General features: G+C 38.2%; 1 protein-coding gene across 1 annotated transcript in view; it reads right to left on the bottom strand.

Annotated features, from left to right (window-relative positions):
• Nucleotides 1-16,658, bottom strand: part of EDIL3 (EGF like repeats and discoidin domains 3) — a gene marked incomplete at both ends in the record, with an annotated part of 273,859 nt that overhangs the window by 106,597 nt on the left and 150,604 nt on the right. Inside the window, one exon of the mRNA XM_084278226.1 lies at nucleotides 6,211-6,324. Coding sequence (XP_084134352.1) covers nucleotides 6,211-6,324 — 114 coding nt within the window. The remainder of the gene's footprint in view (nucleotides 1-6,210; nucleotides 6,325-16,658) is intronic.

Here is a 16,658-nt window from a genome sequence, read left to right as displayed (position 1 = left end):
AGGGAAGACCGAGATTCCCAGTTCTCACTGAAGACTGGGAGCATCAGTCCAAGGAGTTCAAAGGACAAGCAACTGAAGCCAAAAGTCCCAAAAAGTGAAGGGACTGCCTTGAAAACACTCTTACAAGTGAAGTACAGAAGATGCTACACAGTCTTTTCAAAAAATACTGTGAAACTACTTAATTCTCCTGAGCTACAAACCATGCAAATTCTAAAATCACAGCACAGCAGAACGCTTTGGATGACACCATATAGCCTGGGAGTATAAAGCTGCATATAAGCAGAAGTCTTGAATGTCTCTTCATGTCTAGATCTGCCATCTTTAGAAATTTTTTAAATACAACTGACATTTAAAGGGGCATTTTCATTTAAACAAAAACCCACCACTTTGACTTTCACAGAGAGGAAGGCATAAGACGTCCAAGCCAGTATAAATACATTTGTGTACTAAAACATAAAGCACAGGAAACAATGAAAATTATGTGAAGGTACACTGATGAGCGGGATTTCTGACATGCTAGATAAATCAGTGCACTTGCTCTGAATACAGTCCTCCTACATATGGGCATGTTGAATACACAGAGAAGGAGGGGAAGGGGTCATAGCATACGTAAAAAAATATTTACAGTGACTAATTTGATCTATGTTTTTAAATAAAGGGTATGAGAAAATATGCCATATGCTTTAATGGCAACAACTCTTGGCAATCAGCAAAACACAGCTCCAAAATGCACAATGGCGAAATTGTAATGTGTCCACTGTATAGTGCCATCTGCTAGATTAAAAAAAAAAAAAGTATATATATATATAGATACAAAAATTACCTGTGGAACTCCTCACAAATTACTACAATTCACAATGCATGTTGTCCATAGGAGATTTTAACAGTACAGACTTTTACTGACTAATGCAAACAGTCTGACATTGATGAAAGTGACTCCCTGTTGCCTGTAAGGGAATTCTGGGATCCAGAATGTAAAAGCTTCAACCCCAGGAGATTCTGTCTTGGAAGCAGCACTTATTTATAGAAACTCCAAGACTAAGGAGAGCTGCAATGGGGGTAAATCATAATTGATAGCTTGATTTCGGCACCGAAGCAAGAAATAGGTTCAGAAAGTGCAAGAACAGAAGGAGATGCAGCTGTGTCAACGAAATGCCGAGGCCTTAAGAAATCTAGAAAGTAATATGGAATTAATACAGATTAGCTTTTGCTTTCAGAGGATGGGAAAAGGTGCTCTCTTTCCATTCTGTGTTTACTAAACATCTGCGGGCAAATTTTGTAAATACCAGATGCTCAGTGAAGTATCTCTTAACAGGTTGATAAGCTTATTCCAGAACAAGTGAATATGTTTTGAAGACGTCAGTGCTTTTTGCACTCCACATTACTTCATCTCATGTTCACCTCATCCTGTGCTCTCCAGCAATGAGAAACAGCTGGTTTAAGTATCATTTATGCATGAACAGCTAAAGATAACAATAGTTTATAAGAAAGAAAGAAGATTGAAATTAAATCTCTAAGTAAAAAACCCAAACAACAAAACAAGAGGTCAGATCAGGGCTTCAAATTGAGAATGGCATGTCAATAAAACAGGAGACCCCAAAGGAGCGTGAAGCACATCAGCTGGCCAGGAGATCACTTCTATGTCTTTTGAGAACTTTACTTCATGCCTGAGACACTGGTGAGCAGCTCCAGACCTCATCCATGTCAGAAGGAAATGGTCAAGGTGATCCAAATAGAGTTTGAAGCTCATTAGGCATTTTAGTGCCACTTCAGCACTCAGTTCCAGATAAGCCTTTCCCTCTCACTTCAGCTGCACTACCTGTCAGCAGAAGCTCCTGGGACAAGTCAGAGGGATTTTGGTGGACGTCCCACAAGGCTCTAAGGACCTGGGTACTATACAACAGTTGTGTCACACCTGGAAAGTCCTACACAAGAGGTGAAATGGAAGGAAATTATTTAGGAGACTAACAAAGAGAAATTAATTATGATGGAATTAAATGGTGGAATATAAGGAAAAAAAAAAGACAAAACTTAGCTGGAGCATTAGGAAAGAAATCTGACATAAACTACTTCAAACTGATGAGTAACATGACAAGTCGTTATTACAAACTATTGGTATTTGGAGTACACCAAACTACATATAGTATCAGAAAATGCATCCTGGAGAACAAGCTTGCAATGACAGGAGAACAGACTGCCTGATGCATGTTTGCGTTTTTTATTCTTGATCTAGGGTATTTCACATATTCTGTGATGTGGATTAGCAATCTTTGAGCTCCGTGAGGTAATTCTGAGACAGCAATCAGTAATTTACATAATTAGTGCAACAGTATTTAATTATATAATTACTGTAAATATGTGTAAAACTCTAATGCTGCAATTAGAATGTGTAATTACTAGTTGTAATTAAATAATTAGGTATGATGACATAACTAAATTTTTCATAAAATAAAGGGATATTTACAACCCTAGCTATAGGAACCAGTATAGTGCACAGCTATAGTGGTGATATAAAAAAATTACCATTTCAGCGCTAGCTGTGCTTGCTCAAAAGTAGATGAATGCTAAAAGTTTGTGAACTGTGCCACAGTACTAGAATAAGGCATTGAGTTTCTTGAACAGCAGCAATTCAATTACAGTCAGTACAAACATTATTCCCATCCTTAATCACCTGTTATTTATTGATGACTCTTCATTTGTGGAGCTGAATAACATGAGTATAGAGAGTGGCATAATGGAAGTATTCAAATATTTATATTGTGTAGCATTTTCTAGTTACTGCTTTAAGTAATGTATTAGTTTTAAGTGTTCAAAGCACATCGGATTTCACACTTGCTCTGTGTGGTGTTTTGACCCTGGCTGGAGGCCAGCCAGCCATCAAAGCCGCTCTATTACTGCCCTTTCCAACTGGACAAAGGAGAATATATATATTGAGAGGCTCAGGAGTTAAGATAAAGGCAGGGAGAGATCTTTCTGCAATCAGTGTCATGGGCAAAACAGACTCAACTGGAACTAGAAAGAGGAAAAAAGTGCCATCTATGACATCACATTATACACAGAGAAACCAGAGTTGGATAATGAGAAGTAAAACCAGATCTTAAAACACCTTCCCCCACCACTCCCTTCCTATCAGACTTCACTTTAGTCTTGAATTCTCTCCCTTCTCCCCCTAAGGATGGCATGGGTGGTGGCTGGGTTGGTGGGGAATGTGGGTTTTGGTCAGTTCCTCATGAGTTATTTCCCTTCTTAGTCGGCAGTGGGGTCAGGGGGGCATTCCTCACACCCTTCCCCTGCTGCACTCTGTGGTCCCACCCATGGCAGACAGTCCTCCACAAACTTCTCCAATGGGAGTCCCTTCCCACAGGGCTTCTGCTCTTCCCCAGCTGTCCCAGTGTGGGTCACTGCTATGGGTGCAGTCGCAGTCTCTTAGTCCCAGACTGCTCCAGTCTGGTCCTCCAAGGGGTCACAAGCTCCTCAGTAAACCTGCTCCAGGGTGGGTCTCTCTCTCTCTCTCTCTCGTTCGTCTCTGTGCTCCTGTCTCTCTCCATGAGCTGCAGGTCCTGCCAGGAGCTTGCTCCAATGTGGGTCACAGTGTCTTCCATATGTTTTGCCCCACTCCAGTGTGGGGTCCCACTCACGGACTGCAGGTGGGGTCTCGACCTTTTCCATGGGCTATGGGGGGACACCTGCTCCACCATGGGTTTCTCCACAGGTTGCAGGGGCATCTCTCTCTCTGGCATCAAGGGCGCCTCCTCCCCCCCACACTTCCCTGCCCTTGGTGCCTGCACAGTCTCTAACACCTTCTCACTCCCTTCTCTGGGGGCACAAAGCAGCCAATTGTGTTTTTCCTCCTCACTGTGATTCCCAGAGGTGCTGTGACCGTTGCTGATGGTCTCGGCCTTGGTTAGCGGTGGGTTCGGCGTTGAGCTGGCTGGTGTTTGCTTTGTGGGGCCTGGGGGAAGCTCCAGCTGCTGCTTGCAGAAGCTGCCCCTGCAGGCCCCTCCTCCATTAGAACCCATCCATGCAAAACCACAACACCCTGTGATACCATCCCGCAGACATCAGATTGGTAGTACTTCCACGTGTGGGCAATACCCAGAGGAAATACAGAGCAGAAGCTTTATACCACTGCACTCTAGTGATGCATTGACATGCCTTTTAATTACCACACCATGCACACTTTGCAGCTAACGAACTGTTAATACAAAGCTCATTTTAATACTCATTGCACTCAGCTCTTCACAAAAGCAATCTGACTATTGCATAGGCCCTTATCATAATTATAAAAAAACATCTTTGACGTTCAACAGAATTATCCTTCCCAACACCTAAGTTTCCTTCTCTATGGGCCAGACAACACAGTTCTGGGTGATAGTTGAGACTTCATCCACAGAAGCATCTCCATAAAGATGATTTGACTAGGTGATTGGCTTACCAGTGCAAGTTTGCCAAGCATGACCCAGAAAGACAGGCATCATGCAGCATATTTTGCAACTGAGTAATTGACATTAGTGAAAATCTTTCATTATATTAATATACTGGAAATACACATTTTCTGTACATGCATATTTTCTGTTCTATGCACTCTAAAATAGAAATGTGTATGTATGTACTTACATGTGCATGTAAAACCAAATCCTGTCTAACATTGCACACAACTTTTATATTTACTCGTGGTAACATGTGCATCCATAAAAAGAAAAATATGAAATAATAGATTGTGATCCAGAAAATGTAATAAGCACTTCAAGTAACAGCTCCAACTACCCAATTATTAGTAAAACAAGGTAACACTCTTGTGCGATCTGTAAGTTAAACAATGTTCATGATGCAGCCAAATAAACAGAAGAGCTTAACTCTGAAGAGTTGGATGAGATTCCTGGTAGAATTCCAAATGGTAATTTAATGGAACCTTATAATAAGTATGTGATTTTTTTCACTAGCAGCTTTACAGAAAACTTTACTACACGTTATTTTTTCACAAATTCTTTAAGGAAGCCATATAGGCCTGCAAAATTTCAGAAAGGAAATCTTTATTTCCTTCTGGAATTATATACATGTTATGTTGGATGCATCAAATCTTTTGCCTGTATAGATCTGGGAATTCACTGCAGCTACTTAAAAAAATTCACAACTTGTCATTTGTGGTTATTGGTCCATGTTGTCTTCTTCTCCCTTCTTGCCCATTTATACACAATGTGCAAACAGAAAAATGAATCATATTCTTCTACTTTGTTACAGTTTTGTTAATTTAGCATTCAACTTGCCACATTAATTTTATTTTTCCTTCTACACAAAGTAGATCTTTTCTTTACTAGAGATCTCCTTTCTTCAATGTGACTCCAGTATTTCAGTCATTTTGAGTGCAGTATCTAATACTATGAATGCTAATATATAAATACTTTCCTTTTCCTCTTTAAGGTACTGGGCTTCATGTCTCTTGGAACTGTATTATGTCTTCCAGAACACTAACATATTAACATCCTTTGTTCTATTAAACAACATACTTTCTTCTCTGCAGTATTTCAGATGCAAATGCCTCTAACATCTGCTATTAATAGTTCAAGTTAAGATTTATTTCATTTTTAGCGGTTTATTCTATTTTTATTATTTTCGTCTTCAAGATTACATCTCTCATACATGAAGAACTCCTCTATAGTAACAGCTTTAGGAATCAGACCTTTATAGTGCATTCACAGTCCATGTTACTGGTTAAATCATGCAAGATTTTTCCCAGGGCAGATCCTGAAGAACTCTACTAATGACTTCTCTGTAAACCAGCGGTCCAACTTTCAGAGGCTAGAGACAGGTCAGAGAAAGTAACTTATATATTCGCCCTGCTCTTACACTTGTTATCTGGTGATATCCTGAACACAGTGAGACAAACACACTCTGTGAGAGAAAAGCCTAAGCTGAATCAATTCTTGTATTTTTCTGCATTGTACTATTTGCTTCTTCTTGTTTGACTCTTAGATAATAATTTTGCATTTTACAAATGTTTCTATCAGATCAGATGCTTTACTTGAATGCATGACAGATTTGCTCTATTAAATTTCCTCCATTTTGAAAAGAATAAGATGGTAATTTGAGCTGTATGTATTTAAGGACTAGAGAAATATTACTATAGTATTTCTGTGGTTGTTTCTGTAAAAGAAAATAAATATTTATACTTTAAAAAGTTAAATAAATATAAAAACGTGCAATACTTACTCTGTTGGCAGTTTCTTCCCATAAACTCCCCTGGACATTCACAGGAATAGTTGGCAATGAGATCTGTACAGATTCCACCATTCTTGCAGGGTTCAGCTTCACATTCATTTACATCTGCAGTAAGGACATGGGATAATGTCAGGATTAGCAAAGAATTATCTTTGTAATAGCAATAAGCACAATTCTTAAAGCACTAAACCACAATGTATTTATACAATTGACATTAGAAGACATACATTCTTTTGCCCAGCAAACACGTCTAGTAAAGGATGTGATTAAACAGGGCATGATTTAGGGAAAGATCAAGCCCATCTCATTTAAATTTAACTATTTTCATGTAACTATTGAAATTTCACTATGTCCCACAACACAACTGCATTTTAAGTTTTGCTCAGGAATTTTCACTGTAAGTTCCAGAGAACATCAGGGCCTCAAGTCTCAGTTTCACCTTAAACAAATTCAATTAGTTCTAACGAAGTACTCAGTAGTGGTCCTTGCAACTTCAAGAAATGTAGCTATTTCTTTACCGACAGATGCCAGTTTAGAATGTCTCTCAGTTCATCTTAATTCATTAAATATCTAATTGACAAGGTTGTTTAACCGTCTAAAAAAATTTCCTTTGTGTGCTTCAGTTAGTGGGCAAATTGAAACTAATAGCTTGATCTAGAAGCTTGCAAATCTTATTAAATTCCAAAGACAAAAAAAGATGGTTAATTTCACTTGAACTTCCATTTTCTGGTATACTTTGTACAAGAATAACACTCTCCTGTGTGTTTCAGTGTAGTAACAAGGTATAATGTCAGATTATTTTTCTCAAATTCAGTATAGTATTTTTTAGTCATCATAAACAGGCAAAAAAAAAAGTATACTGGTAAAATCTCATAATTAAAAAACTCTGTCTCTGCATTTCTGTTTACTCTGTACTGAGAAGAAACCTTGTATAGATCTTGTTCATCACTGTCTTAAAGGGCTGCATCAAGGTATACAGCTAAATATTTAAAGGATGGAAGCCCACCCTAACTTCATTAAGACTTGCCTGTTGCATTAAACAGCAAACAGAAAAATGCAGTCTTTAGCTTTTACTACTATTTTGCTCCACTCAGTTTTGCTTAAGTGCATATTCATTTTGGATACAATTGCCAGAGAAGTGCACGTGTGCACAGCACAGATATAAGTTCAAATGAAAAGACACTTAACAGTGATGAACTAATTACATTCACTGTTGGGCAAAATGCCCTATGAATTGGAGTAGTACTCCCCAGTGCTGACTCTGTATCTGTCCCCAAAATGTAAACCAACTCTGGGCTGGCAACACAAATAAATGTATAAACCTGATGCAGTAAGACTTGTGCAGTAGAAGCAGACAAGCTCTGTCAACAAAGTTTTTAACTTATCTACTTAACTTTTGTACTTATTATTTGATTTTTAAAAAATTTTTACTATAAATCTACGTATGAAAATTCTCTGTTTTAATACACATGACTTTCCCAAATATGATTGATACGGTTCAGCACCAAAGAAACTTCCAGGGTGAAGAACAGCTGATAAGTCGAGAGTCCATTCTCCAAAAAGTTCCCTAGGCAACCGTAATGGTTGACAACATCAGGAGAGCTTAATGTGCTAACCCTGAGAGAACAGTACATGGAGGGTAGAGCAGAGTGGAGGCACCGTGGCCAGGCTCTACGGGGACCTGGTGTACTATGGTACCGAGAAGCTGCATTGTTCCTGCCCTGAGAGAGAACTGAACTAGAACTGAGCCAGCTGTTCATTTTGCTGTCAAGATCGTGTCATAGAATCATAGAATGTCGTTTTGGTGAACTTCCCTCACTATAATACCTTTATAATACAAAAACATACCTCCATCCCAAAAGCTAACTGCCTCCAAGGTGCAACCACCCTGCACTCATCCTGCACTCTGAATTTCTTTTAGCCTATTCCTTTAATCACAAAGCAAGGAAAATTTACACCAATCACAACAAAGGTATGTATGGCTAGAGTCACTCAAGCTCCACCTGATATGTAAGAATAATATAAAAGTTGCTCAAAACCGGAGAGATATTAGGGAAGACACCAGTGCAACAAGTCAAGAAGATACCATCACAAACCACTGCTTACTTCTGGGACCAGTTAACAGGCTGAACCACTCTTTCTCAGGGATGCCTTGAGTGAGAATCAGGCACTTAGCTATCCTAGGAAACTTAGAAACCTCTGTATAGAGTTATTTTTGTTACCTGAGTAGTTTTATATTCTTTTTTCTTTGGTTTGTGTTGCCTTATGCCATTAAATAACTTGGACCTGCTTTTGTAGACTGTTTATCATCACTGGCAATACAAAGAGTCTGCACTCTGAATTGGGACTTAGTAAATTGCACCATTCACTAACCTAGCCATGGTAGTTCATATTGAACATAGCCAAACTGCTTGAGTCTCACGGTGCTAGTTTATAGAATGTGACTAGTAATAACGTGCCTTGCACTATTAGTGCATCTGTAATCATCACAGTTCAGTATATTGAATGTGACCAAACTTAAGAGTGCTGAACTAGGAGGAAGTGTTGATCTGCCTGAGGGTAGGGAGGCTCTTCAGAGAGATCTGAGCAGACTGGACCCATGGGCTGAGACCAACCGGATGAAGCTGAACATGGCCAAGTGTAGAGTGCTGCACATGGGACATAACAACCCCAGGCAGCGCTACAGGCTTGGGGGAGGTTGGCTGGAGAGCTGTCAGGAAGAGAAGGATCTGGGGCTTTTGGTTGACTGCAGGCTGAATATGAGCCAGCAGTGTGCGCATGCGCCCAAGAAGGCCAATGGCATCTTGGCTTGTATCAAAACCAGTGTGGCCAGTAGGTCTAGGGAGGTAATTGTGCCCCTGTACTCGGCATTGGTGAGGCCACACCTCGAGTGCTGTGTGCAGTTCTGGGCTCCCCACCATAAGAAGGACATTGAGGTCCTGGAGCAAGTGCAGAGAAGGGCAACCAGGCTGGTGAAGGGGCTGGAGGGCAAATCCGATGAGAAGCGGCTGAGGGAGCTGGGGCTGTTTAGCTTGGAGAAGAGGAGACTGAGGGGAGACCTTATCACCACCTACAACTACCTGAAGGGAGGTTGTAGAGAGGTGGACGATGGCCTCTTCAGCCAGGTGACAGGACATAAGACAAGGGGCCAGGGCATGAAGCTGTGCCAGGGCAGGTTTAGATTGGATATTAAAAAAATTTTTTACTGAAAGAGTTGTCAGGGCCTGGAACAGGCTGCCCAGGCAGGTGGTTGAGTCATCTTCCCTGGACGTGTTCAAAAAATGGGTTGATGAGGTACTTAGGGATATGGTTTGGCATAGGATGGGAATGGTTGGACTTGATGATCCTCAAAGGTCTCTTTCAACCTTGTGATTCTGTGATTCTGTGAATTGGGACTCAGAATCTCAGCCTAGATGCCCCCAGCCCCTCTGATATCTGAGAAGAAGTTGGAATGAAAGATGTGGGGGTATTTTCTGCCAAATTACTTTACCTGTCTGAAATAACAGTTGTATGTGAGGTAGGTTGAAAACTGACTGAATGGCCAGGCACAAAGGATGTTGAACAGTGGTATGAAGTCTAGCTGGAGGCCAGTGATGATCAATGTACCTCTAGAAAAAATACTGGACTGATACTGTTCAGCAAGTTCAATAATGATCTGAATGGTGGGGCAGCATAAACCAGCACCCATACCAATTTTGAGGAAGACGCAAAACTGACAGGAGTGGTTGATACAACACATGTGTATCAATGCACGTGTCCAGAGGGAACCAACAGCTTGGAAAAACAGTCCAAATGGGAACCTCATGAAGTTCAACAAGTGCCAGTGCAAAGTCCCGACTCTGCCTCTGGGGAGGAACAACCCCAGGCACCAGTATGTGCTGGGGGGGCTGACCAGCTGGAAGGCAGCTTGGCAGAGAAGGACCTGGGGGTCCTGGTGGACAAGAAGTAGACCATGAGATACCAATGTACACTCATGGCAAAGAAGTTCAACAGCCTCCTGGGCTGCACTCAACAGAGCACAGCCAGCAGGTTAAGGGCAGTGATACTGACTCTCTGCTTAGCACTGAGGAGACAAATCTGGCTGCTGTGTCCAGTTCTAGGCACTCCAGTATGAGAGACATACACACACTGGAAAAAGTTCAACAAAGGGTCGCTAAGATGATTAAGTGAGTGGAGCACCTCACCTATCAGAAAAGGCCAAGAGACCTGGCATTGCTTAGCTTAAAGAAGAAGAGGGTCAGGAGGAAACTCATCAGTGTATGTAAGTACCTGAAGGAATGCAAAGGTTGAGCCAGGCTCTTTTCATTGATGACCCATGACAGAAGAAGAGGCAATGGGCACAAATCGAAACACAGGACTTCCCATAGCAACGTCAGAAAACACTTACTGTGAGGGTGATTGAGCAGTAGCATAAGTTGCCCATGGTGTTTGTAGAGGCACCATCTTTGGCAGTATTCAAAAAACATTGGGATATAATCCTGGGCAGCCAGCTCTAGGTAGCCCTGCTTGAGCTGGAGGGGCTGACCCAGATATTTCCAGTGGTCCCTTTCACCCTCAAACCTTCTGTGATTGTCTCATAGCCTTCCCAGTACTGTGAACATCAATGCAGTGACAGACCTTCAGCTAAATGTGGCCACTAGTTTCAGTTCTTTAAACCGGAACAATTTTAGCTTTTCTCTACTAAAATTCATGATGGTTACTGATTACTGAGCTTTTTTTTAATCACTCATGTTTTATTATTTGGTACCTATAAAGATATAACATACTAGGCTAATAAAAATTCACAGCATTTGCTGAATTTCTGTCTGTTAAAGAGGAGGAAGAGGAGTAACAGCTTAGAGTGCAAGAAATAAAACCTGCCAAGGGAAATGACCAAAGAAAAGACCTGCTCAATTCTAAATTAAATTCTTTATATGTATTTATAAAATTTAACAAGATTCTTCAGCTCCCTATTTGCCTTTTTAAGCAAAGCCTATTAACCTTACATTTTCAGCAGGTCATTCATCATTTTAATACAGGCCAGCACATTTGTGTGAAAAAAATATCAAGGTCACTGTGAACTAAAAAACATTAAGTGAACATATGAACTATCTCTTTCTTGCTGAAATAGAAGTAGCCATTTATCCTCTTAAAAGCTTTTCTGTGTAAAGATAGTATCTTCTCAGGGTATTTATATTTTTCTAATTTGCCATTCATATTGAAATGTGTTGGAAAAAATGCACAGCTTTTCAGCATATTTTGTACTCTCTATGCAGTGATGTAGAAAACAGTATGAGATACTTTTACAGTAATTCTCATATTCTATCCGATTGGTGAAATTAGCTATGATCAGTGTAGATAGATGGAAGGTTTTTATCATTATCTTTGTTACTTGGATCCTACAGGTATTCCCCCCCCCTCTCCCCCCCCCCCAGTAATTTGAGAACCTTTAGTACCATCAGTTCAAACAAATATGTCATATTTGATGAACATGGAAAGACAAGCTCAGTGTAGCATCAAGTATGATACCAGAACAGACATTTAGTTGGAAAGACAATGAACTGAACTGTGTTCAAGAAAGCAGCATAAATTATACAGAATTATTTAATTTACTATTTGTTATTTCACATGATTGAATGTGCAGATGCAGAGTACTTAATTAAAATTGGTTTCTGCAAATTGTGGTCAGATTTTGTTCAAATTCTTTGATGGGCCACTTCTGTTACTAAACTTTGCACCAGCTGGTGTAGTTCTTTCTTCTGAAACATACATATTTCCTTCTAAACTTTGTCATAGTGTGACAATCACAAGTAAATCTGAATAGAAATTTTTCAATAAAAGAATTTCTGGAGTTGTTGCTGCTAAAGACAATAAAGACTCCTAAAGAAAAGCTCTCTGGATGTTGTCAGATGCATGTTCTTTATTGACTATGTGCAAGAAATATGTGCTTTTAATGTAAATTAACTCATACGAAGTAAAATCTCTGTAGATTGCTCATGAATTTTCAGGCAGGTTTAGCTTCTCTGCCAGGTCAGATTTTAAAGTCTAGTTCAGACAACAATCTTACGCATTGCAGTAAATAAAACAGAGATAGCTGGATACTACCAGAGAATTCAGAGTTCCTTAGAGGGACCTAATAAAACTGTTAAAAACTGAGTGAAATAGGCTCCTGAAGAGGTTTAAATGCCAACATAGGAAAAGCCTGTATTTAGTCCTCAGGTTAGCTAACCCCCCCCCCAATCCCCAAAAACGCACACATGCCTCCCCCCATTCCCAGTCCCCCAAGATTTCTCTACTGGAGGTGGATTGTGTAATTGATAGCTGCGTAGGAACAAGGAAACACTGACCATTTTCTGAAAATAGACTGTTCCTTAAATAACAGCTTGAAGGGCTAAGAGAGTTGATTAGGAAACAAAAGCTATGCTAAGGTTTCTTTTTATGCTGAAGATTATTAAATTTATATTTCCTACCTCCTAAGATCAAACTGTAACTACAAAGCCATTAAGCAGGCTTCTGTTTGAAAGCCCTGGAACAGAAGTATGTTCTCAGAAACTGAGTGACTAAGAGACAACTTTGCTATACTATATAGTGATTTGGAGAATCATCATGAGGCAGAAATCTTGTATTTTGTCTTTTTTTTAGATCACAATTTTTAAAAAATCCTCTAGGTATTTAAAAAAACCCCATAAAAAAACCCAAAGTACTTTCCCTACAAACATAATTAAAAATATAAAACCTCATTTTGGACTTTACCTATAAACTTCAGTCACATATGTTTTTCGGCAAAATTACCACGCATGAAATGGGTATATAAATAATGTAACTCTTCTAATAAAAAGGTTATCTCTTATTGAGTTCTTCAGCAGGTTATTTGGTGTAAACCTGACTTTTTGTGATGAAAGGAGTAATAAACTCAATCAGCTGTTTATGCCAACGCAGCTTGTGATTTTGGCTGCAAATGCACACCAGTACCTTGTTCCGGTCCCCTGCTTGCTTGTTCTTTACTGAGCCCAAATTCCTTTTTCCTGCCACCTGAACCCTTGTTTCTGATCCAGGATTACTTTTTACAGAATAGATTTCCTGAAGGTCCCTCCTGCTGATGAGCACATTCTTTCCTTATCCTTTGATTATATACTTACTTTGGCTTCCTGATCACACCTGGTCTGCTCATCTCAACTCTAAGGCATGTTTTTAGTCAAGTCTTCTGTCTTAATAGAGTGGTTGGCCCATCGAAACTGCAGCATCTAGTTTCAAGTGTTCATAGTGGAAGTCAACTTGGCCCTTATTAGGCACATTGATAAGACATAATCCATTTCATTCATAAGTTATGAGTTACTAGTGTTGCAAATAGTTTTTTTTTTCCATATTGAAATCAATTTAGCGTATAGAACAATGAAGGGAACAGATCAACTGGTTATAGTATCTGTGTCACAACTGGCTTCTATGAAGATTCACAACTATACACTGGATAAATATCAAGCCCTAACTTCACATTTAGAAACTAGTTATGTGTAAAGTGGAGAAACACATGTATAGAATAACTCTTAGTTGAAGGTTGGCGCTTAGTATAGGCTTTTCTTGTAGTTGCTTGATGGCTCTTGATATACATTTTAAATGAAGTATTTTTAAAATATTTACTCAGTATTTTTGAGTATTTTCTCATTGTTTTGTCTTTGTTGCATATTGATCCTGAAATATTTAATTACACAAACAAGTACATCAGTAAGACCACATAAAATGTAAGATCTTGCTTGCAGAACTTTGTAATATCCTGTTATTGTTCAAACATGAACTTTCAGATAACCACACGTTTCATTATTACTCTTCTTTGTTATTACAAATTTGTACCAATTTGTTCAACCACCATATTTTTTATGAGATTAAATGGTAAAACTTCACTGAAAATAATGTAATTATAGCAGTTTTATTTGGTAAAGAATCATACTCGTGGGAATTAATGGAATTTAATATGGCTACCTTAACAGAGAGCTACTCAGTCAAATGATGAAATCTGAAGTATTACAGCAATTCACATATAGAAAGACACATTTCCTTTAAGAGTATGAAACTTTTTGGTAAAATATTTTCTTTTAAAAAAGAAAGTGGTGAAAATGTTCTTCCTGTATTCATGTGGTTGACAAAAAAAAATCTAAATTGTGAAAGTCTCTTGACATGAGGACCACCTGATTTTTTATAAAAAGCTAAAAAGGTTGTAATTACACAGAGTGTATACGCATCGCTAACATGTTTGCAAACAGGTAGGGCACCTTCAATTTTTGATTAAAAGATACAGAGGAGATAAGTAATAACCATGGTAATAATCCATTTCCTTATTGTTAATTACAAGTTTAATAAAACTTGTAATAGTAAACGTGCTTCTGAAGAAGTTTTTGGCTGTAATTAATGCAAACAAAAGGTTTAAAAAAAAGTACTAATAGGTTACTGGTATGACCCTTTTCTGAAACATTTGAAATTAACTGGAGCATATTCCGATGAAATCTGGGAATTTAGTGCATATCATTAATTCTAAACTGGATGCATTTACTTCATACTCAACACAGGACAGACTTCTATTGAAATTGAGTGGTTTCACTGCTTTTTCAAAGCTAGTTTCCTGACCACAGAAGGCTCCAAAACTGCTGTGCCAAATAACCTGCAGGAAACTTCAACTATCATGTCATACTGAAGTGATTCACTGCTCAGATATCATTATTATCTGATCTTGAATAGATCAGAAAAGTAAGAGTGCTGCTAAAGTTTTGTTTTGAACCCAAAAGAAGCATTCTAAATAAGCCAAGGCAATAAAAACAATGTCTAGACATAAGTCAGGTATTTTTGGCATGACAACACATGAATGTTTGAGATACTCTCATGTAATTTTAGGCAAACTTGTTACAGAAAAACTTGGAATATATACACACACACATATATATATATTTTCTGTTCACTCTATTTGGAAAAAAAACTGAGTTCTGAATAACTGAAATAATATTTCATTTTTTTTTAATGACATTTTCTTAAGTTTAGTCTGGCAAGTAAATTCTTTAGTTTTGATACAGATTTTTTTATTCTGACTAATTATATTACCCACCAGTTCACTTACCATCTTTTCCACCTACATTTTACACCTCAATTCAAAGTAATGCTCTTACAGCACCAGTGAATTAGTTGTAGCATTTATCTGTAAAATCACTTTAAAAAATAGTTTTATTAGCTATAGCATTTCCCTAGCTTTCTTCCTTTTCTATAATGGTATTTCCTCTACACAACCATCAACATTCCTCTATACAACCCTTACATTTCCAAATTCAATGTATAGTTTGTAAGTCACTAATTAACAGTCACTTCTACAAAATAGTAACTGTAACAACAGTTTTCAGAATGCTACAATTAACTGTAGAACTATTAGGAAAACAATAAAAAATTATATAAAAAAACCAAAACTCACTGAAATATTTTGCAGAACACTGTTCTTCTTTTGTCACTTTGAATTAAAGACAAGGAAAGAAAAAATCAATTTAATAATTGCTAATGACCTGTGGGGCAACCTCTGTGAACACTGCAAAGTTTATGCATCACTTCAGTATGCACATTTAGCATTTTATGTGCTATGCACATTTTATAATGAGCAGATTTTCCAGCAAGACAGCAAATTAAATTATTTCTGTATTTTTTTTACACTCCAAAAGCCGTTTGGAGTTGTTTTCCTTAGAAAGCATTGGAAGCTATGTGAAAGAATGGTGAGATGAGAGAATTAATTTCATGTGTCTAATGGCAGCTTTTAGAGAGAGTAGAGGCGCACGCTGAGTTCAAAGGACTTTGAGCTGAGTCTAAATATGGTTGGGCTCTACAGGAATCTTTGCTGCAGTAACTATACATCTTGTTGCATTCACAGCACTATTTGTGGCTTTATTTTTGTACTTTTTTTTGGTGTATTTCGAGGATACATTTAATCCCCATTTCTGTTTTGAAACTCACATGAAATAAATTAGAATATGACTATTGCTCTGATCATACAAAGAAATTTGAATCTGTGTTGGTGCCTACTGCCTCTCTTTTTTTTTTAATCTTTTAGTCATAGCCACTAAAACATTATTATAATTTTCTCTGTGGAGTCACACTTCCAAGACTAGATTATGCCAGTATTTCCTGATCTTCTATTTACCTGTTTAAAATCCATATTTAATAGCTTTTCTTCAGAGGTAATTTAAATTTAATAGAATTTTGGAATAGCATTCCCAGGACCTTTTGTATTAGTTTAAAAAGAGTTGGTACTTTAAAAGTTTTCATATAAATTGAAGCAGATTTTTCATTTTTAATTACTTTTAATGTATATTGGCATGAAAACCTTCATCCCATTAAGGAACATACCATTTAATTTTACATTGTAGAAGCATGTCTTCAGGGCAACAGTTCCTATCATTTCCAATGAACCTTATTAAAGTAATTGGCTATTTATA

The sequence above is a fragment of the Gallinula chloropus genome (assembly GCF_964237585.1).
Source record: "Gallinula chloropus genome assembly, chromosome: Z".
In the NCBI taxonomy this organism is placed as follows: Eukaryota; Metazoa; Chordata; class Aves; order Gruiformes; family Rallidae; genus Gallinula; species Gallinula chloropus.
Note: the sequence above shows the minus strand (reverse complement) of the source record. Positions and strands in the feature narration are given on the sequence as shown.